This window comes from Micrasema longulum, unplaced genomic scaffold (genome assembly GCF_059751315.1).
Source record: "Micrasema longulum isolate JH-2025_06_02 unplaced genomic scaffold, ASM5975131v1 h1tg000541l, whole genome shotgun sequence".
Lineage (NCBI taxonomy): Eukaryota > Metazoa > Arthropoda > Insecta > Trichoptera > Brachycentridae > Micrasema > Micrasema longulum.
The window spans coordinates 570127-593382 of NW_028277737.1; the positions used below are offsets into that span (position 1 = coordinate 570127).

At 36.5% G+C, this 23256-nt stretch overlaps 1 protein-coding gene across 5 annotated transcripts in view; it reads right to left on the minus strand.

Annotated features, from left to right (window-relative positions):
* The window catches only part of Dora (zinc finger SWIM domain-containing dorado), a 35786-nt gene that overhangs the window by 11099 nt on the left and 1431 nt on the right, over positions 1-23256 (minus strand). For 4 of the 5 annotated variants that reach the window (XM_088227805.1, XM_088227809.1, XM_088227807.1 and 1 more), the window contains exons 2-15: positions 20281-20532; positions 18489-18652; positions 17911-18221; positions 16931-17126; positions 14847-15098; positions 13336-13608; positions 12660-12815; positions 10702-11565; positions 7399-7710; positions 5726-5932; positions 4674-4799; positions 2891-3090; positions 2151-2283; positions 626-788 (exon numbers count right to left, since the gene is read on the minus strand). In XM_088227805.1, the coding sequence (XP_088083931.1) occupies positions 626-788; positions 2151-2283; positions 2891-3090; positions 4674-4799; positions 5726-5932; positions 7399-7710; positions 10702-11565; positions 12660-12815; positions 13336-13608; positions 14847-15098; positions 16931-17126; positions 17911-18221; positions 18489-18652; positions 20281-20532 (3609 nt within the window). The remainder of the gene's footprint in view (positions 1-625; positions 789-2150; positions 2284-2890; positions 3091-4673; positions 4800-5725; positions 5933-7398; positions 7711-10701; positions 11566-12659; positions 12816-13335; positions 13609-14846; positions 15099-16930; positions 17127-17910; positions 18222-18488; positions 18653-20280; positions 20533-23256) is intronic. The other variant, XM_088227808.1, reaches the window with a different exon arrangement.

The window sequence follows — 23256 nt, forward strand, 5'->3', positions numbered from 1 at the left end:
TTTTTAGCATTTTGAGGGTTGGACGCTTTCTGCATAACTACATCCAATTATAAGTTCAAATCTTAAAAAAAAACAAAAAAATCATCCTTTGAACTTTAGCTAAATTTTACTTTTGACAGAATACGTGCAACTGACTTTTTGTTTCAAATTTTACCCTAGTGGAGACTTTTTAAAATAAATTATAATGGCTAGTATGTATACAATATAATAAACTAGTCGCTGAGTGATAAACATGTTTGAAATCACTTTTATACACCGATTATTGGTATGTAGCAGATCGTCTACATTGGGCATTGTAGGGTTAAACTTTTTATGGTGTTAGTGTAATTTGTAGTAACTAATTTTATATTTTTAAATTCAGCACCATGAATTTAGAATTAATACACAAACATACCCACATTTTTAAACAAAAAACATAATTTACTGAGTTTAACTTAAGGATATTATTTTATTTTGTATAAACATTAAAAACAAAGGAATCGTCATAAGGAAAATGTTTTATAACAAACTCAATTAAGCTTTAAATAAACCGTGTTTGTAAAATTGAATAATAATTGTTTCATTGAAAATGTCTGTATCACAATACATTTATGGGCTGAAGAGTGTAAAATCAAATTATGTTTACCTGTTATCCAACTGACGTGTGAGGAATATGTGCGAGAAAGCCAATTAGCACTAACACAATTGTGGAGACCAAGAGCATAAAGTCCTAGTTGAAAGGCAGCCATATGCAATCCTCGGTGTGGAAGGTGATGCTCACGACCACCACCAGTAGATGTCACTGCCGTCTATATTCGCAATAAAATTTAATTGATTTCACTAAAGCAAAAAAGCCGTTAGAGATACATTTCCAATCAATCCTTACTTGAGATATGTTTTAATTTATAATTTTACTTTACTCTATTTTATAAAAAAAATATATTAAATATTTTTATGATATTACATTTTTTCTCCATTAAACTTATTCAATTGCTTGCATATTTTGTTTAATCTGTTAGAAATTATACAATACTGTTTCAACTGTAATATTAATCAACCAAAGGAAACAAAATAAATAATAATAATTTACATACACTTTATTATTAGGTGTACAACTTTGCTTCCGCCGTTTTTCTGTAGATGGCTTTAGCTTTCTGTTTTTCTGTAGAAATAAATAGATAATACACGTCGTGTACTAAGCTTGAGCATTTGCCAACATAACCTCGTAGAAACATTAGTTGATTTGTGTCTGCATCATAAAGTTATTCTCAATTGGAAATGTCAAATTTGAAGCCAAATTCTCGTAATTTGCGGGAGGTTTTAATTTTCTGCTTCAATATGAAGAAATCTGTGGCTGAGGCTCATCCAATGCTCTCAAATACTTATGGTGAGTCTGCTATTATTAAAAGAAGGTGTTGTGAGTGGTTTCAACGCTTCAAGAATGGTGATTTTCATGTCAAAGACCGCCATAGCGGTGGAAGAGAGAAGATTTTTAAACATGCAGAATTGAAGGCATTACTTGATGAAGACTCTTGGCAAAGTCAAGAAGAATTGGCATAATCATTAAGAGTGACTTAACAAGCAATTTCAAAAGGCTTCAAAACCACGGAAATTATTCAGAAGCAAGGAAATTGAAAGACAAAAAGAAAGACGATGCTCCCTTTGACTATCACTTGTTTCGATCACATAGAACACGTCCTGGCTGACCAGCACTTCGGGTTTTACGAAGAAATAAAAAATTGGATCGATTCGTGGATTGCTTCAAAAGATGACCAGTTTCTTCAATGCGGGGTTTGTACGCTGCCCGAAAGATGGAGAGAAAGTAGTGGCCAGCGATGGACAATACTTTGAATCATAAATGTATAACCAGTTTTATACAATAAGGACTCAAATTTCAGAAAAACAACGGCGAAAGCAGAGTTGTAAACCTATATACATTATTTAGCCTATGCAATGTATTTAGCTGCCACAAATGTGTTTTTATCTATAATGAAATGTGTTTCAAATTTATATATGCAATTTTTTAGGTATAAATAATTCAAAAAGCAGTAGGAGCACGGATGAAGCATTTTTACTGATGAAATCTTTGAAACACTAATACTTAAACTTTTTGTACGCGAACTTAGGCTGGTCGTATAGTATGAATGTGTATTTTCTCAGTGAGAACATACCTGAGTAAACAAGCTTGTACTGCTGGAGCCACCGGCTTTACTAAGGACAGACTTGGCGAGTTCGAACATGAAGTGAGCGCTGGCTTCTGAAGGCTGGTTGGGTATGGAGGGATAAGCACGTTTTCCTTTATACCTAAAAAAGGAAAAATATTTACTTAGGAATATTGACCTTAAAACAATCTGTGGTTAAGGTTCAAATCTGGTATCTAATATAATATTATTTATTGTTTTAGTAATTACTTTGTGGAGTAGCATTTAGAATAAACAGTAAACTCCAACTATCCAGATTAATAAGTGACAGATTTTATTATTTTTGAAATAATACAGTGAAATGGAATCACAGTAAACACTTACTTAAGCATGTCCAGCAAAGTTAATTGCACAATTAAATTCAAAATTAAAAACTTCTCCTTTATTTGTTATTTCCTGATAACGGTTTAAATATTTGGTGATCTGGATCGCTGGAGTTCGCTTAAATGGAATTCTACTGTATTATAAATAAAACCATTATGTTTTTTACGCCACACATGATTTTAATATTAATTAGAACACAAGTTTCAGGTATTCAGAATTACCCATCATCAGATGTAAACATAAACTAAACCAAAATAAGTACACAGAATAGTACTTAGGTATTGATATGGTTGGATGTAGGGAGTTCACCCCTGCTTTAAATATGTCCAATTTATTCAAGTGGTTCAACTTTCTTAATTCATGCTAGAAACAGAAATTATCCTCACGTGGGAGCTAACCTAGCGAGGTGGGAATCTTTCCCCCTGGCCTGCTGGGGGGAGGGCTGTGTGTGTGGGGGCTGCGTGTGAGGGGGGGGGCCTTCCATCTCAGCACTGGTGGAGCTGTGTGGGCGGCTGCCCCAGTCGCATGGAGGTGGGGGCATGGGCGGTGGTCCTGGAGACATGGCCCCGTAGCAGTGATCTTGCATCTGGAAATCACACACATTTAAAAATAATGAATTTATTTAAGAAGGCCAACAGACATACGTTATTTATAAATCAAATATTAGATAGTGAAATATTTAAAAATCCAATTGAAGGCTTTCTCATAATTAATACATTTGAAAAAATTTCAATGTCGAACAAAAAACATACCTGCTTAATATATTTCAACAAACAATAAATAAAGATGTATCACGGGACAAATCATTGATGTGGTGTGGGTAAACCACACAAAAAATTAGTCCTGTGCAAACATCAACATGTACTAATTTTATAGGAGGCATATCCAGAAAGTAAGAGTACTCAATTTTTGTATTTAAAAAAAAAACAAATATTTTTTTTAAATTACAGAACATTGTATATATTTATTACTTATTTTTCCACGTAGTCATCTTGCCGTTCTATGCAGGTTGTAAGTCGTAGCATAAGCTTTTTGATGCCTTCCTCATAGAACTCTCCCGTCATCTGCTTCGTCCACTTCTAGACCTCTCGTTTCACCTTTTCATCGGTTAGATTTTTTTTTCCACCTATGTGAGTCTTCAGGAAGGTGAAAAGAAGACAATCTGAAGGCGCTAAAAGTCAGGGGAATATGCAGGGTGGTTCAAAATGTCCCAATCAAACGAGTCCTCATCTTCCAATTCAAATCGCTCAAGGAACTCGCGAGCACTAGCAACCCGATTCAATTTCTGCTGCTCTGTCGGTTGTTTTAGGACCCATCTTGAGCACAATTTATGATATTCGATAAAACAAAGATCTGGAAATTTGTGGAAACATCGCAGACATTTCATCTACTGTCAATCGGCGGTCTTCACGAACAGTTTTGTCGATTTTTCGCACCAACTCATCAGTCACAATTGAAGGTCTTCCACTCCTTTGCTCGTCATGAATATTAGTTCTTCCATTCGTTAGGTTCATAGCACCTTCGCCATAAATAGTTTTGATCTGTGCAAAAATTTCAGTTCGAGTTTTTCCTTCCACGAGAATGAACCTTATGACAGCGCACACCTTCCACTTAGGGGGATTTTTTTATTGACATCTTTTACAGTAAAGAACACTACGAGGCAAGTTTTGGTACTAACGAGGGTCGCCGGTGCTTATTGTGTTCAGGAGACCCCCCCTACCAATCAGTGTTGCGAACTTTTGAAAAAAATCTCACACCACGAGAGCCAAACAGCACTCTTACTTGCTGGATATGCCTCATACATAAATATCTCAGTACATTAATACATCCGAGTCATAGAATAAATGTGAAAAAAAGTAACCTATCTTTAAGAGCAAAATATGTCTTCTAGAGATTGAGCAGAATAGTTGAAATCATATTTTGACAAAGGTCTCTGGGTATAAATTAAACAAATATTTTCATACTGTCCATTCCCATCAGAAAGAACCCTTAATTTTAATACCAAATTTTGTGTTTTTTAAGAGGCAGCGTTGGTATAAAATACAGTACGTCATAGCAGTGTGAAATTAAAAAATTAACCAATATTCTAAGATGACATTACATAGTAAGTTATACAAAATTAAAATTAGTTAATTTTATTAAGGCAGGTTGAATAGTGTAGAAACATACTTGATACATGGGCATATCTGGAGGACAGCCAGGCATTGGAGCAACACCTCGCACAGGTGGATTCCCAGTATAGTAGACACCCATTATGGGAGACTTCACCAAGCGATGGATATCTCGGTCTAATAACTATGGAAATCAAATTAATAAAACATACAGTACAACCCCCTTTTTACATTTTTCAAAGGAGTAATAAAAAAGTGTAAAACTGAAGAAAACGCTAAAAAGTGAGGAAATGAAAATTTTATGGAAAAGGGGGATTCACTCAAAAATCAAATTAATATTCAAGACTATAATGTAAATACTGCCAAAAAAAAATGACATAATTGGGGATTATGATGATGCGTAAGACTGATCATGTAACAAAAACGATCAAGATACGCTGCGATTGGTGTACCAATGCAGTGCCCTATGCACCATTCGGTGCGGAGAGAGAATGATGATGATGATGATGATGATGTATATTTTTTCAAACATTACTGTTTTTTTTTTTTTTTTTTTAAATATGGAAATACATATAGATGTAAATACGAAAATAAAAATAGTAATTAGAATTTACATAAAATACATACAATGATTTTCCCCCTAAATGTTGGAAGATTTTGTTTATATGGTACCACTTTTTTTCAACTATAGCATCACTAAAAATAATATTTATATTGACAAATTTTAAAACTTTCTGCAATGTAATTTATTAATATAAAGACTTAATTCTTCTAAATGTGTGAAAACTCCATGTCGCAATTTATTAAAAATATGAGTGTTTAATGTTAAAAAAAAAAAAACCTGCATAATTAAATGTGCCGTTTTTATGTCGACATAATTTAGACTTAATTGACAAATGAAATGCATTTCAAAAATTTTTTAATGTAGAATCTGGGTGATAAAAAACGTATAAAATGTTCATTGGGGGGAAGATATGTATGAGAATGTACAGAAGAAAGGGGGCCTAAAAATTATTACAGCGAAAAGTGGGAAAAGATAAAATTGAGAAACGTAAAAATGAGGTTTAAAAAATAAATTCCAAAAATAATGAGCAGTAAAAATAAAATTACCTTATTCATGATGCAAGCCAATTTGTCAGAGTCATTCTTGTAATGGCTGAGAAGTGCCAAGGCCAGATCTCCTCTCTGTCTCCGCGCTCCCTCACACAGCAAGGGGTGTTCAGCTTCTGACACATTGGCCTTCAGTCCCAGGGCGGCCACTGCCGCCTCGAAGCCCACAATCTCATCGGCCGGGTTACGTCCGTTGGACATGAACAACTGAAATGTCAAGTAGTTTATTTAATTATTTTATTTTAACCTTTTAATGTTCACTTGTCAGAATTAAAATATTTGATCTGGACATCGCATCACCAAGATCACATTAACTCATTGGATAGGTTACGGATTATGAAGTTATATTATTAACATAAAAATTAGCGACATTAAGCAATTGAGTATTCCTATAATAACAGGACATCATGTAGTTAATAACCTTAAGGGAAGACACTTAAACAAAAAGGTCAATTACACTGCACCTGCTTCGAATTTAGTTTAAGACAATAATTTACCTTTTATTAGTTGTTTATCTGCTTTTATCCTTCATTCGCATGGCACATGCAGTGGTGCGCGGACCTCCATACTGTTTTTAGTTTAACGCATCAAATGAATTTCGAAATTTTTTAAATGTAAAATCAGGGTAATAAAAAATGTAAAAAACATAAATGAGGAACTTTAGCCCTACAGGAAATTGAATACAAAAAATGATTTCTTGCACGCGGTAAAAATTAGAGCACTAAATACAGAAAAGTTTTATGAAAATGTATGAAAAAAATTAATAAAAACGAATTACTTTGGACCACGTCACTGGTTCATATAAATCAAACAATGATAAGAGAGCTGTAAAGACGGTTTACTAACTGTAAACGGACCAATTGGCAGAACTGAGAAAATAAGCGGAAGACAACCTCTGACATCACATGCGGAGTAATTTCAGAAATACAAAACTTTAAAAACTCATAGTGCTAATAATACGATATATAAAAAAAAAATTGGCTTAGTTTAATAGTGTATTAACAAATAAAAAAACCATTAAACTTCCTCATTGAGGGGAATATTTATATTAAAATGTATGAAGAAAAATGTGACCTGAACATTTTCAGGAAAATTAAAAAATTAAGGAACGTAAAAATGAGGTTTTACTGAATATCATTTAGTTTTTAAGTATATTTATATTGATATTTATTTTTTGGGTTATACCGAGTGTGTTGGATTTGTTCCAACATTTCGGCTAGCATTGCGGGAGTCATCTTTAGGGTAAACTGTGTGCCTTTATAAATTATGTGGAAACACAGTTGCCGAAATGTGTAACAAATCTAACACACACGGTATCAGCCAAACAATAAACATTTTTTTAAATTTATTTAGTCCTAAAATAGTACAAACATAATAAATGAATGTCCTACTATTAACTTATATCTAATTATTATTGAAACATATACTAATTATTAACATTTCTTAACAATATATTGATAACAGTGACCATAAAAACCTTTGGACCTATTATTTATACTGATTTCTAAATTGATGTAATTAATATTTACATCTACCTCCTTTAAAAATAAAAACCTGCTGACAAGCAGGTCTTGCAGTTTAGGGGGTTTTTCTTTTCCAATTATTTTTGTATGCTTTATGTACCTAGTAAATTTTAGGTGAAATATCTGATAAACAGTGGATCAATAACATACCGCTTTACGCTCCTTTCCTGTGGCACAGGGCACGACGAGAGCATCGAACACAAAGGTGGCCAGCGTCAGGGGGAGGAGCGCGGGTCCCCTGGATCTGAGGACTCCGTCCCTCAGCTGCATGGCCCTGGTCCTCAGGAGGGCCAACTCCTCGTGGCCTGAGGAGATGCGGCGCAGCAGCGCCATCAGCTCAGCCTCCTGATTGGCGAGTTTCACCTCCAGGGGCTTGGTACTGGCCGGTGGACGCGCCATCTCCAGACCAAACAGTCCCACTCGGAAAGCGAGCGACGAATGCTCCACAGTCTCAGCAAGAACCTGGAAATTAAAATAATAAAACTAAAATAAAATTTTTAAAATATTTAAACATTTATTTAACAATGCGTGATAGTAATATAATAAAAGGATCCGCTGCAACTACACATTTTAAATGAATTATTAAAATACAAAAAGGCATCATAAAAGTTTCTCAAGGTACCAATAAGAACCCCATTTACAGAACTTTTTAAAGCCTTTGATGTGCCTAATGTATTTTATTTTTTTGCACCACAACAGGCCAGGAGGCCCGATGACAGTGGTGAATTACATCACAGAACACCCAGGCTTGAGAAAAATCACATTTAATTATTGTGTTCTCACCGGGAATCAAACCCAAAACCTTCCGTGTGTGAGTCAAGCATCTTGACCACTACACTACGGAGGTCGCTAAAGTCATTTTGCTAGACAGATTTGGAGATGGACGTCGTCATCCCCCTACTCATGACATCAATATATAACAAGGGCAAGAAATAATACGAGGCATATCCAGAAAGAGTACTGTTTGGCTCTCGTGCTGTGAGATTTTTTTTCCAAAAGTTGGCGACACTGATTGGTAGTGGGGGGGTCTCCCAAACATAACGAGCACCGGAGACCCTCGTTAGTACGAAAACTTGCCTCGTAGTGTTCATCTCTGTGAAAGATGTCAATAAGAAATCCCGCCAAGTGCAAGGTCCAAATTGAATCGGGCTGCTAGCGCTTGCAAGTTCCTTGAGCGATTTGAATTGGAAGGTGGGGATTTTCTGAACTCCATTGTGACTGTTGATAAAACATGGGTGGCTCATTCCACCGCCGAGACAAAAAGACAGTCATTAAAGTGGCGGCACACTAGTTACCCACCTGCCAAAAATTCAAAACGAAAAAATTATGGCATCCGTGTTTTGGGACCGAAAAGGGATAATTTTGATTAATATTTTGCTTCTGGGGGAGACGATTACTGCGGCACAATACTGTGAGACCCTACAAAAGCTCAAAAGATCAGTTCAAAACAAACAGAGGGGAATATTGACAAAGGAAGTGTGTTTAATGCACAACAACGCCCGCTCGCACACGGCTAACGCCACCAAAGCATGTTTGAACTTGTTTGGTTAGGACATTTTGAACCACCCTGCATACCCTGATTTTCATCTTTTCACCTTCCTAAAGACTCACATGGGTGAAAAAAAAATTTTACCGATGAGGAGGTGAAACTACCATCACGCCATTTCCCCGTAGGGGTAGGCAGAGAGAATGGACCGCCACACACGTCTATCCTGGCATACACTCCTAGCCTCTTCCACATTCATACATCTTGTCATACATGCCCTTCGGTTCTGTCTGCTTTTGACATGACCAGACTTAAGATTTTGGTTTATCTGATCATGCCACGTCTTCCTTGGTCGTCCTCGTCTAACGTTGCCGTTCATTTTTGCCATATATACTTGTTTTACCATTCTCTCGTCGTCCATTCGTTCTACGTGACCAAACCATCTCAGAGACCCTTTCTTAATCTTATCAATTATACTTGTCTCAGATTTACACTCTCGCCTGATTTCATCATTCGTAACCCTGTCATACATTGATTTCCCACACATTCGTCTAAGAGATCGCATTTCAACCGCGTTCACTCGGCTTTCATCCTTCCTCTGCCAGTTCGAGGTCTTGAAGTGAACGAAGGAGATGGCGGGAGAGTTCTATGAGGACGGCATCAAAAAGCTTGTGCCACGACTTACAACATGCATGCTGTATTTTTTTATAAAGTTTTTTTTTTTTTAAATACAAAAATTGAGTACTCTTACTTTCTGGATGTGCCTCTTATTACTGCCAATATTCCTCCCTTTAACACAACATTAAAAAAAAAGGTGCAAGGATTATTTTTCTGCCAAATTATTTTACTAAAATTAAGTTTACTAATGACAAATTACCGAATTATTAAAATATTTTATATAGTAAATAAAAAAATATAATTATACTCTGCGATTTTTGAGTCCTTACTAGGTATAAAATATAAATGATACTTATGGTGAATAATCTTTGTTGCGATTTGATTTTTTTTGTTGTCATGCTATATTTTTTAATAAAATTAAGGTACAATAAAGATAAAACATTTTTTTTTAAATCCCAAAATGATTTTTATGCAAGGAAATCTATTCACCATTGTTGTTTTTTTAGTGTGGGTACTTGTTTTACATGGTATTGAGAGGAACGTATCTCACGTGTAAAAAGAGATTATAGTGTAGTTAGTATTAATTACGTGTGTATCATCATTCCCTTTTTTTAACCTAATTTAATTGGTTTTTTTTATAGATGTATGAAGGTAAGATGATCAGTCCTACACTTTAGATGCTAGTCGAGAAACTATGAAATATTGCAGCGAAAAAAAACCTTTTTAAATAAATATTTCATTTCAACCATATCGTGAATCGAACCTGAGACCTCTAGCATAATAGGCAAAGCCGCTAATAATTAGACCACGAGGCAGAAATGTTTATAAAATAAATGATATTGCACCTTTTTTTGTTTTTCTTAACAAAACATTGGTTTTATGAAATGGAGGAAGACTAATACCCGTATGCAGAGACAAACCTTAAGGTGGGGAAAGTACATTATTGAGGAAAGTACATTATATTGTCTTCACCTTCGGGTTATTCTCTGCATTTGAAATTAGAATGTACTCACCTTAAGTTTTGTCTCTGCATACGGGTATAACAAACCACAAAAATAACTTGATACATATATACATACACAAACCAAATTTATGTAAAATAGAAGATCTATATTATACATTTTTATAAGTCTTTTATTTGTAAAGAACAGTTACAATTTATTTTAGGAATAAAATTTTACAAATATGTGTGTATACTAAACCACTGAAGTACCTATATGTAAATGTGAGTATCGATTTTCTAAATTGCTTTGTGTTTGTTAATGCATGTACTTTCGTGAATGTGCTTGCCAGTTAATATGTAAATGAATTTGAATGGAGTCAATTAGAATATTAAAAATATAACTTACAGTACAGAGAAATGCACAGCGAGCGAGCGTAGCGGAAGCCAAAACGCTTAAACGATGTGAAGCCGGATTCATCGGACTGTGATGCCTTCTCCCTTTTCTGCGTGGGGGAATACTGGAGCCAGAGGCCTGCTCTACACGGCCGACTAGTTCTGGTGGCCGGGCCAACAGTTCTCGGGCCAATCGTACCGCGAGTCTTCTCGCCTCAGCACTGTGCCCGTGGGCGTATAACCCTTCGGCCCGTGCAAACAAAACCTCCCACGCATCGGACGGCAATTTCGGGTAAGTTTCATATCCATTGGATTTATCCTCCCCCCAATCATTGTAAGTCTTGTCTTTCTCTTTTCCTACATTAGGGGCGTGCTTTCCGTCGTAGTAGTACATACTGCACTCGTCGCCAGACTGTTGCGATTCTGAACTTGAAATGCTGTCGTCTTTAGATGCCCGTCGAGATATTTCTCTCTCATTTAGCGGGGTATCAGTTTCGCCTACGGCGCACTTTCTCATACTAGATACTAAATTGGATTGTCCTCGAATCGCGCTCGTGGAAGCACCGTTGTTTATTTGATCGGGATCATTGGATAAATCGTAATTACTAAGTTTGGCGCAGTCGTTTAAGCTTTCGTGGCTTGATTCCCCGCTGCGGTTTCCTGAGCTCGAATTCCCTTCCGGGTTGTTCCCTGCCGAGCTGGAGTTGGAATCACTCCCCCCCTCTTGGGAATCTGTGTCGTTATTCCCAGAGAATCCGGGAACGCCTATGAGAGAGTCATTGAGGATGTCATCATCATTTTCGCAAAACCCTTCGCTGGATACACTAGAGCGGTTTCCGTCTCCACAGTTCTGATTCCCACGTAGAATTCCAGAATCCTAAAAAGTTTATTTAAATATATTTTATACATACAATAAAAATATGAGAAATAAGTATTAGAAGTTTACATATAATATTAGATTCTTAGATGTTAATCACGACTTAATTGAGTGTCCAAATATTGACTAAATGACAACAATAATAAATCATTTTTTATTTTCTTCTTTTATTTGCTTTTACATACTCTTAGTGTTTCGGACTCACGAATCAAAGGTCCGTGGTTCGTATTCCCATTTTCTAATAGTGAGTTATTTACAACTCGTTGAAAATGGCCCTAAAAATGAAATATTTGGGTAAATCATAAGAACGCAAATATTTCTTGCAACAATTTTTTTTTAAATAAGAGTACCCTTAGCGAATCATTTAATAATAATATTTTTTAAACACTTGTTAGTAATATTATTTTTTTAATATTTATTTATGACTTTAAAATCCCATAAGGGTTATATAAATATCATGGTCTTTCGCTCTGCTCTTCTCAGCAGAGAACACTTTCCATTCCTCGACATAGCACATCATTTTTCAGCTATTCCTTTTCCATTTAAGCTGCTACACTTTGGAATGAGCTACCTCTTCATATAAAAAATGCACCTTCTCTAGCCACCTTCAAGAAACGCCTGAAAAAATATTATATATCCCTAGAATCCTGAACTCCCTGAATTTTTACTTTTTTTTTTTCAAATATATATTTTTATCCTTTTTTCTTTCCTTGGTTCCACTTTCTCTCTCCTTCCAAACTCATTTATGATTCCACATTCCTCATCATTTAATATGTATAACATAATGTACTTAAAAAAAAAAAGTTAATATGGGCAAGCCTTATCTCCCAATTAAAAAACAGCTGTTGGTTTTAATTTAATTAGGTTTTTTATTATATTCATAAGTCATGTTACGTCTCGTCTGATTGTATAATCATCATGTGCTTTTTTATGTTGATATTTATGTCTCCAATACAATTTATTTTTATAAAAGTCTATTCCATAGTATTTTTAACTGTCCTGCATTTGAGCATGTCCAAATGTTTGTAGACAAAGACTGAATTGCACCCCATAGATCAAAATTAGTAAAAAATGTTAATTATTTATTAACTTACATCAGCAATATATGTACAGAGGTGCATGAGGCGCCGCATGGCCTTCTGTTGTGGTGGTAGAGGACGACCTCGAGGTCGCACACGTGAAGATTGTGCGGCTGACATGCGATATGCCAGACCTAACTCGTTATTTATCACAGGCTTGGATGAATTGACCTGAGGAAAACACAACATTTATGAAAACTACTATAATTTAAAATTCATTGGTAATAGCATTTTTATTTAAGTATTTTAATATGTAACCGTCAGCTCACAGCAGAAGTAATTGACAAAAACAATATGCTTATTACTTTGCATAAATTAAAAAGTCTTTGAGCTAACGCAACCCTTAATTTTAAACCCTAAGGTTTAAAATAAAGGAAATAAATTGTACTGAAAAATTTGCTAGAGTGTTAAAAGTGTTTCTTTAGTGTAAATTTAATAGTAATTATCTCTTTGCAATTATGTTTTTTCTTATATTATGCTGTTTACAATATGTATTTTATGTTTTTTATACTTTTTACATCTTAATTTATAATTTTAATAACGTGTCGATTGGTTTAAATAATAATAAAATACTTTTTTTAAAAACATAAATTATTTTTTTCAATTAATGAAAAAATATAATGAATATTTGGAAGATGCCCTCTCGTCTCGAAAAAAAAGGTACAAAATTATACATATTCACTTTTCTTGCCTGAGTAACGTTGCCATCCTTGTTCCCGTCCGCGTGGCGGAAGCAAGTGAAGGGGCAGCGGAACGCGGGGCTCGTGTCACTGGTGTACGTCACCCCGGGCAGCGGGTAGTCGTCCCAGTCCAGGAAGCATGCCTCCAGGGCGGGCCGGAAGCCGGGAAAGGCCTCGCAGCCGGGGGGCGCGGGGGGCGGAGCGCCGGCAGCGGGGGCGGCCGCCCGGGCCGTGCCCCCACCGCGCGATCCCAAACCCATGTGCGACGCACGCGACTTGGAAACCTGAAATTTCACACTCAACTATCAGTGACAAATGCCTACAGAGCAAAACAAGACCATTCCAAATGGATGGAGACCATCCACAGGCAGCCATGTCTGGAATCAGGAGCTCAATCACAGATGGCTATCGACATGCTAAAAAACGTGCTAAGTATTTGAGCAATCACCACGAACAATCATGAACACGCTGAAGTTATCGCGGTCGCGTTACAAAACGAAATTCAACTTCGGTCAGTTCAAGAGGATTGGTTGAATCTCGCACACGCCTTCTTTCAATTTTTCTCGATGCATTTAGCCGGCGGTCGGCAAGCCAAATGTTAAGAAAAGCAGTCGCCATAGTAATTGTTTGTAACTTGAAAACGAAATAACAAACCGGCACGAGATTACACGCGTGTTGACTTTTTTGATTTGACGTTTGACCACGGACTACGGATACGGAACTTATCTATGGCGTTTTGCAATGCGACCGCTTTAACTTCAGCGTGTTCATGATTGTTCGTGGTGATCGCTCAAATACTTAGCACGTTTTTTAGCATGTCGATAGCCATCTGTGATTGAGCTCCAGACATGATCACCATCCTAATTCAAGAGATATATCATGTTATCAACAAAATATTTTATGGTTTACCATAAAATAATTTTATAAATAAAACCCATGTTTAACATTTTTCAAGGGAGCAGCAAAAAAAGTGTTAAACTGAGGAAAACGCTGGAACGAAAAGTGTGGAAATGAAAAATTGTAATAATGGTCATTATTGGGGATAATTCATATTTACCTATGATTTCATTTTTTCAATCAATACCATGTGTTTTTTTTTATTGAATTAAAAAAAACATGTTTAAATAATTTTATGTGGGTACTTAACCTTAAAAACACGAAAATAAAATTTTGAATTTGCATCAGCCGCATGTCACAATTTAGTAAAATGACAAAATTAGACACTTAAAAAAAATGGTCAATTACACTGAACCTACTTTGAATTTAGTTTGAGACAACAATTTACACTTTTTTTTATTTACCTTGATTTTACTAACCATTTTGAGCAAACGCGGTGGCGCGCGGCTCGGCGTCTTTTGACAGATCGAAGGAGTTTCGAAATTTTTAAAAAAATAAAATGGAGGTTTTACTGTATGTATACATACACGTGTACAAAAAAAAACTACTATCGGGTTGCTGCACCTCAAAGATAAGTAATACGAGGTTTCAGTGAAAGAGCAAAATTTAGATATAAATATTTTACCTTATCTAAGATCTTAAGGTGCCAGTGAGTGAACTGCGCGTGCAGCAGGTCTCTCTCATCAGGTGCCAGCCCCGGGTTTAGGGCAGCCAGCCTCCACAGGGCCACAATCTCGTCACACAGGGAAGAGCAAGCGTGCTGCGACGTATGCGAGTTGCCGCCACCCCCGCCGCCCGAGCCCATGCGCCCCCCTGATGTACTGCCCCCACCCCACGCCACCAGGGACACCTTCGTGTTGTACCACCATACGAGAATCTAGAACAAACAAGACAGTTATTTGTTTATTAATATATTGGTAGAAAACAGTAAAAATTACAGAATAGGCAGAAAACATAAAAATAATGTAACTAGAAATGATCTATATGCTATAGTCCTTAAAATATAGCTTGATGAGAATGACAGCTGTCAAACTAATTTCATTAGTGGTGGGAAATTACTGATCACTGATCAAATCGCTGATTTTATATATTAATGTTGATTTATGTTTCAAGCATTGTATTATTTAAAAAAATTATCACGCCAGATACAAATGATTTTTTGTGTCAATATATTTAACTCCTTTGACATTACTACAAAGTTATGTCGTCACTTTTTCTGACAACTGTCATTCTAATCATGTTACATTTTAAGGACTATAGCAACTAGAGATGCATCGATATGCGCTTCAGCCAATACAATAATGATATTTATAGAAAAGTATCAGCGATATCAATGCCAATGTTCAATGTTAAAATGTTCTAAAATACTATAAAAAAAATGGATAGTGGAACTGGGTAGAAGTAAAATGGATTGTCTCATTCGCCCAAACCAATATTGAATCACCATCACCACACGTTTAGTTCATGTTATGTTTTTCTTTTATTTAGCGTTTCATAATATAAATAATATAGGTATACAGAAATTAAATATAAACATAAATACGTAGTGCTTAAAACTGTCTAAACATTTTGTAATTTCTCTCTGTATAATTAATTAAGTCTACTTTGTAAATTCTCTCACATGTAAATAAATAGAAAAAGTATAAAGTTAACATATTACATCAGAGATGAAGAACATTTTAAAGAAGGTTATATAGAAGTCTAGGCATCTACAGGGCTTATGACAGGTCTTGCCTTTGCGATACCGAATCAGATATAGAGTATGATTTTATCATTTGTTTTTTTAATGCTATTAAATGTCTAGGGAGAACTTGAAAAGAAAAAGAGGCAGACCCCATAGAAGATGGTCAGATGATATAAAAAAAAATAAGCAGAACCAATTTGGACACGATTTACAAGGGACCGAGCTAAATGGAGAGAAATGGGGGAGACCTATGCGGCTTCACGTTGCACTGATGAAGCCGAATAATAACAAAAACTATTCACACAATATCATATTCATCAGATGTAATGGTTAATAAATGTTTTGTTGCCCTAAGAAGGGCCACTATAAATGTTCATTGTACTGTATATATTGTGTGCACCACAGTTACTAACGAAATGCCCTGTCTGGCCACTGGGCCTTACTATTTACAGACTCGGTGGCCGAGGTAGATCTGGGAGTGTTGGGGCTAGTATTCGCCGGCGCAGAGTACAGAGCGTTTTGCTTGAGCCCAGTGCATGGCTCTATAAAACATGTACCCCTTCTCATAATAAATCAGTTGAGCTGTGATCTCCAACGAGTAAACATCGCCTTTTATTCTGTCTTCGCCCTGAGTGCTCTCCGCTCCCCTGATTTTCACTTCTGCTCTGCGCCCCAACTGCCTTCGCTTCTCTACATCAATTGGACCAGGTGGAAAGTTCTTTACAGCGCTATTGAGGTTGACTTGTAGTCGACGCAGTCGTGCTCCTAACTTCTGCCGGCGGCGGCCTCCCATTAAAGCTAGGAAGCCTGACTGCAGTAGACAGCCAGTGACAAACCAGTGCACACTTGTAGTAAAGCCTATGATCAATGGAAAATTCGGTAGAATCGATATGCGTGCACGAGAAGATGTATGAATTAAGAGGAAGCAATGTCAGTACGCAAAGACAGAGTGGTGGGTATTTAATCTCTGCCTATCCCTACCAGAAACCGCGTGGCGGTTTATTTGTTTTATAATATACAGTTACCTGTTCACAAGCCATACACTCCTCGGTGATGATCTGCAGAAGAGGGACGGCATTGCGATCACCACGTTTGAACATCTCTCTCACGATGGCCAGCAGGTTCCACATACCCTCGGGCTCCCGTCCACGCAGGGGTCTAAGCAAGGATGACCACTCTGCTGCTGCAGGCGGCGCTGTTGTGCTTAAGTAGTTCACATCACTGAAACATTTTAATTGTGAAAATCATTACAAATATCACTGCATTTAAAAATAAATTATACTAGGTACCTTTTACACTCTTAGAGAATTAAAACGCTGCTGGCTATAGTCGCCCATAAGGAGAAAAACCATTATATGATTATTAACTACGAAGTTAGCTATAGATTACAGCAATACAACAAACAGGCTGTAGGTACTCGTGTCGAGAATTGCAAGCGCAAACCGAAACCATCCATTACAGGTTTGTTGTTAAACTAATAACCAAACCCAAATTTGGAACTATTTTATTCTGTGCATAAGAGCTAAAGGGCTCTAGTGAATTATTACTCTGATACCCGTATGCAGAGACAAACCTTTAGGTGAGGAAGGTACATTCTATTGTCTTCACCTTCGGGTTATTCTCTGCATTTGAAATTAGAATGTACTTTCCTCACATTAAGTTTTGTCTTTGGTCGCTTTTTTCCAACCATAAAAACATTAATCTGAATTTTGTGCTTAACATTTTATAATCATTTCCCCTCCCAACTCCCCACTGTACCTCCACGCTAACGGGTGGCACGACATTAGATCAGTGCTGTTCAATGTGTCACAGCGAGAGCGGCGCAATGTCATACAGCATCCCCTCGCAACAGTATTTTACGAAAAAATGTATGAATTTCGCAGAAAACTAGAAATATGATGTAACAGTTTTATAACACCCCTCAGGAACTCCAAGGTTGGAGTTTAGGTTCAGGCTCGTAAAGGTTAAACTTGAAACACATTTGGAATTTTAAATATAAAAATACCTGAAGACAATGGGAGCAGGTACGCAAAACTTGATGAGGATTTTGTTGATGTTATCGTGGAGTGTACGCTCATCCAAATACCACCAGGTCTGGTCGGCTGCGGAAGCTCCCGCAGTAGGGTCAGGCGCTCCGCACACTGTGTTGATGGCTGTGGGCTGCGCGGACAGGAGCTCGTCCAGCAGACGCTGAGCCGTGGGGAGGATCTGCTGCGGCAGGGCGGAGATGAGGTACTGGGCGAACTTCTGCAGTTGGTCGCGCTGTAGGCGCTGGAGCGACTCTGACACAGGGGCACGAAGGGTTACCTGGGATGACTGTGGACAGGAAGATCGCATCAGTTCTAAATTGATGGGTTTAGTTCAACACTTTTACAAACTTGAGATAACTTTACAGACACTTTATTGATTTATTTTAGGGTATTAAACGGTGTACATGAATAATGATAATACAATACTTTTTGTAGTCATAAATACTATCTCAATAATGGTAGTATCTAATTAAAAAATAAAATTGACCTTATTTTAATAGTAAAATGTTTATTGTCTTATAATTATTCGATATTCGAGCTGATATGTTCTTACCATGTGAATACGATGAAGACATACGGCCACAATATGAGAACACCAATAAGCCGTAGACTGGCAGGTACAATTACAAGAAGATATTCTACGGCGATCAAAAGTGACAGCAACGTTGAAGACGTCACGAGGTTCAGGCATGATAACACTCGCCGAAAGGTGAAAACCTGCAAGAAAATAAACATGAAACACATATCCACAATAATAATATTTGGATAATTTATACAGCATAATTTTGTGAAAATCACCTTAAGGACGCTGTACAATAAATAAATATCCCAACACGTCTTGCAGCTACAGAGCGCATGGACGGTTGGGATTCTAGTTCCTTGTCTCCAATTATGATATATTACAATTATGATATATATGAGCTAGATAACAGAACGTCTTGCAGCTACAGAGCGCATGGACAGTAAGAAATCTAGCCCCTATTTACATTTTTTTTTATTTTTTTTTTATTTGACAATGAAGTTTAGAGTTTAAATGATATTTTAAAAACGAAATAAAAAGCAAATTTATAAAATTAGAATTTAGATAGCAACAAGTCTTGCAGCTACTGAGCGCATGGACGGTTGAAATTCTAGACCCCATTTACTAAATTTAGATATTTGATAGTTGATAACATTTACATAATATGATAGCTAACATCACAAAAAGTCTTGCAGCTTCAAAACGCATCGACAAATGGAATTTAAACAACATAAGAATGATTTTAAAAAGTTAATAATAAAAAATAATTTTAAGAAACGCAATAATAATACATTGAGCAAAGAACTAGTAAATATGGCAATTAAGTGAATATGTAACAGCACAAAAAGTTAAATATAAAAAAGTAAACCAAGATATTTTCAGTTTCAAATTTTTGTTGACAAGGATTAAAATACTAATCAATAAATGTTTTAGCTCTTTAAGAAAACTTAAAGCATGAAAGAATTGAAGAAATGTGAATGTCCAAACATAGGCAGAATGGTGAATGTTACATATAAGTAGTGTCGTGGACTGCGAATCAGGAGGTCCGAGATTCGAAACCCGCTCTACCACAATTTGACTCCTATTTTCTAATATGGTTATTTACGACTAAAAGAAAATGGTCCCAAAATTGAAAATCACAAGAATGCATTGTAATCGAGCCTCCTGGTCCATTGCAGGGCAAAAAAAAATATTTATTAATTAATTCATTGTTTTTAGTTCACACTCATTTCCCTAGGAAATTCATTCCATAATTCCACCACTCAACTGAACATGAAATGTTTCCAGGGGTTGGATAAAAGAAATGGTTGGGACAACTCTAAACTCGGTTTTCATCCTTCCTCTGCCAGTTCCATGTTTTACTTCCATATATAAGTGTTGGGACTAAAACTCCATTGTGCACTGCCAGTTTATCTTCGATTGACATATTTTTATTAGCAATTACTGTGCTTAGTGCGTCGTTTATTTTGTTGCCCGCATTCACTCTCCTTTCAACAACTTTTTTTACTCTTCCATCTCTTGAAAACATGCTTCCCAGATACACAAATTCTTCTACTTGTTTGAGACATTCATTGTTTACATTTATTATGCAGTCAGTAACCTCACACCTCAGTGACCATTTCTTAATCCTACGTCATTGCAAGAGCTCAGAATTCATCTAAGAACACTATTTTTGATATAGTTCTTAGTAGAAAAGGGTACATGAAATAGCACAGGGTGACATTTTCTGTGAATAAATTCACTCATTTTTTATTTGAACTTTCAGCGTAAATTTAAACTTAAAACAAATTTTAATAAATAAATCAGATGAAACATGTATATTTACCAATCTGCAGTGGATCTTTAACCGCATGGTTCCTATAGAGGTGGTCTCCTCTCTGGAACTCGTCTGCGGAACCATTAGCTAGACACGAGTAGAGCCGGATGTCCTCTTCGTTATCAGCGAAGCTCCAGAACGCTATTCTGAGCTGAAGCTGCTCTGGCACAGGAGGGAATACTTGCTCCACAAGCTCAAAGGGAATATGTGAGGCGACACAGCGAGCCGACAATTCCGTCAGTGAGAGTACTGCGGATTTTTCTGCAAAAGAAATATTAGCTTTATATAATAATGCATCGGTTTGTTACACTAAATATAATCTTTAAATGTTCTAAATATTTTGGAACACGAGTACTGCATTACTACATATAAGAATCAGGTTGTCGTCCCGAGTCTATGCTGTGGACTTATGGATCAGAAATAAGAGGATCTTTTGACATTGAATTTACAACCAGCAGAGGATCGGCCCAAAGTTTAAGTAAAAAAAGTTGCTAAAATAGTTTTGATATTTTGAAAAATGTTATGATACTTTATTCTTCAAACATTTTTATCTATAAATTTGTATAAACCACTTTAATTGTAAAGTAGGCAAATGTGATTAAGGCTCTCAGGAGTCATCCACAGAATATGGCCCAATCAACTGCATCACCGCCGCTTAATGATAGTTGCCTCTAGAGTTCGCTGCATCCGTCCATTATTTCTTAATTCCTCACTAAGTCGAACAACCGCACACTCAAAATTCTTCAGAGATCTCTATTCTCAAAACCCAGTATTTTGCTGTTTTGGGCTCTAGTGAAGTTCCAAGATTCACATCCATAGAGAATAGGTATTATGCAGGCATTATATAGGCAGCACTTGGTTTTCACTGAATAATTATTCAATCTCCAGACAACCTTCATACTGTTGAATCAGGTCCCAGCTATTCCTAGCTGAACTCTCAGCTCTTTCAGGTTTGCGACGTCCTAAATGTCTACTGCTGACTGTTTGTCGGCAGTTTGTCAGAATTACAGGATGCGAAACTGACTTGGGAGGATGCATAGGAGCTGACATCTGACAGAAATGCCTGGAGGCTCTTTGTGGACACCATATGCTCCAATTACATAGCGGACATGGAATGATGATGGTAACTTTGATTAAGGGCTACAAGTCAACCGGTTTCGAGATTACTACCTCATCGCCAGGACTTATGCGAACTTAGAAGTAAAAAATATTTATTATTTTGTTTCTGGGGCATTGACCGGTTTACAGGTAAACGTCGTTTTGCGCTGGTTCGATTTACGCAGATTTACAATTACGCAGGTTGGTTCTGGCGTGGGATTCTCCGGTTCGGCCGACACCAGACGACAGTAGTAAGACATTTTAAAAGGAATCAAAAATCAGGTCTTGGGACCAAATGAGAACCAATTGTTTAAACGGCGTTTGGCGTAAACTTCTGCCCGGATTTATACAAAGTGCAAGTGTAGAAGAGATAGACAACATTAACATAAACAAAGACATTACCAGGCTTACACGCGAATGTGGATTCGAAGACGTAACAACCGAAGATGTGACTGAACTGTTGGAAGTGCATGACCAACCACTCTCAAATCAAGAATTAGAAGAGTTGATGGAGTTATTAGATCGCCCTCAATCAGAAAATCCCGAAGAAGAAGGAGAGGATGAGAAAGAAAATTATGTGAAAACCCTAAAAACAGCCGATATAACTCGTATCCTTTCTTCTATAGAAAGGTTAACAGATAAGCTCTGTGAGACAGATGGTTTCGATCGAAGCGCGAAGACGAACTGGTGAGTTAGTATTTATTATAAAAATTATTATTTATATCAAAAGATCATTATTTATTTTGAATATATATAGGATATGGATTAAATAAACATGTTAGATTGTTCTTAGAATTTTGACAGGGAACCTAACCTTATATCTTCCATTAAATTTGTGTTCATTTTACGCAGATTTTTTTCGCCGGTGTCTCTCGGAACGGAACCCTGGTGTAAAATGACATTTACCTTTAATTTCAAATCGCACAATTTATCAACTACTTACTCTAGAACGTGCTTCTACATGGTTTGGCATTGAAGCACAAATTAAAAAAGAGAATGATTCATTGGATGCAGTGTATGTGTCTGAATTTTAAATGTGTAATTGTTATTTTTTATTGCTACCATACTTGAGCATGTGCTAAAATAATTTCATATTAAGAATAACAACCAAAACTTGCAATTAAATCATCAGAAAAACTGCCTGCAAGTTATCACAGTTTTAAGGATTGAATAAGTGTGCAAATGTATTCTTAATTTATTGGCTCTTTCACCTCCTTACTGGGGTGTTCTAGCCAGTGTCGAGTTTTTGATAAATTTACACATGTGTTAGTACTATTTTTTTTTTCCACCACAACAGACCAGGAGGCCCAATTACAGTGGTGAATTACAACACAGAACACCGAGGCTTGAGAAAAATCATATTAAATTTGTGTTCTCACCGGGAATCAAACCCGGAACCTTCCGTGCGTGAGTCAAGCATCTTGACCACTACCATACACCACACCATTTATAAACAAGTTAATGTGTTAATATTTCATATTAAATACATATCGATATATCTACAGCTTGATACCATTTATAACTTGATATTTACATACAATTTTGAATACGTGTTTATTGGGTGGGGAGAGGAGAGTTAGAATATGAGTAGGGAATGGGACGTTGATATCGGAGAGGTCAGATAGGAACTCAGGATAACAATCATTTATGGGCATCCAAAAAAACATGGTTTGAATCGTCCTCCTTAAGATGACATTTGCACAAAAGTCCCGGATGTGGATTCTGAATATGTGACAACCAGTGCAGCAGTGCCCAATTGGGCATTCTGCATATGGAGAACGTCTCAAACTTGTTCAGAATCGCTGTGCAAATGTCGATACGAGGTAAATACTAATATTTTTTATTTTTTTTATAAATGTTAACACAGTATCTTGAATGCCACAACTC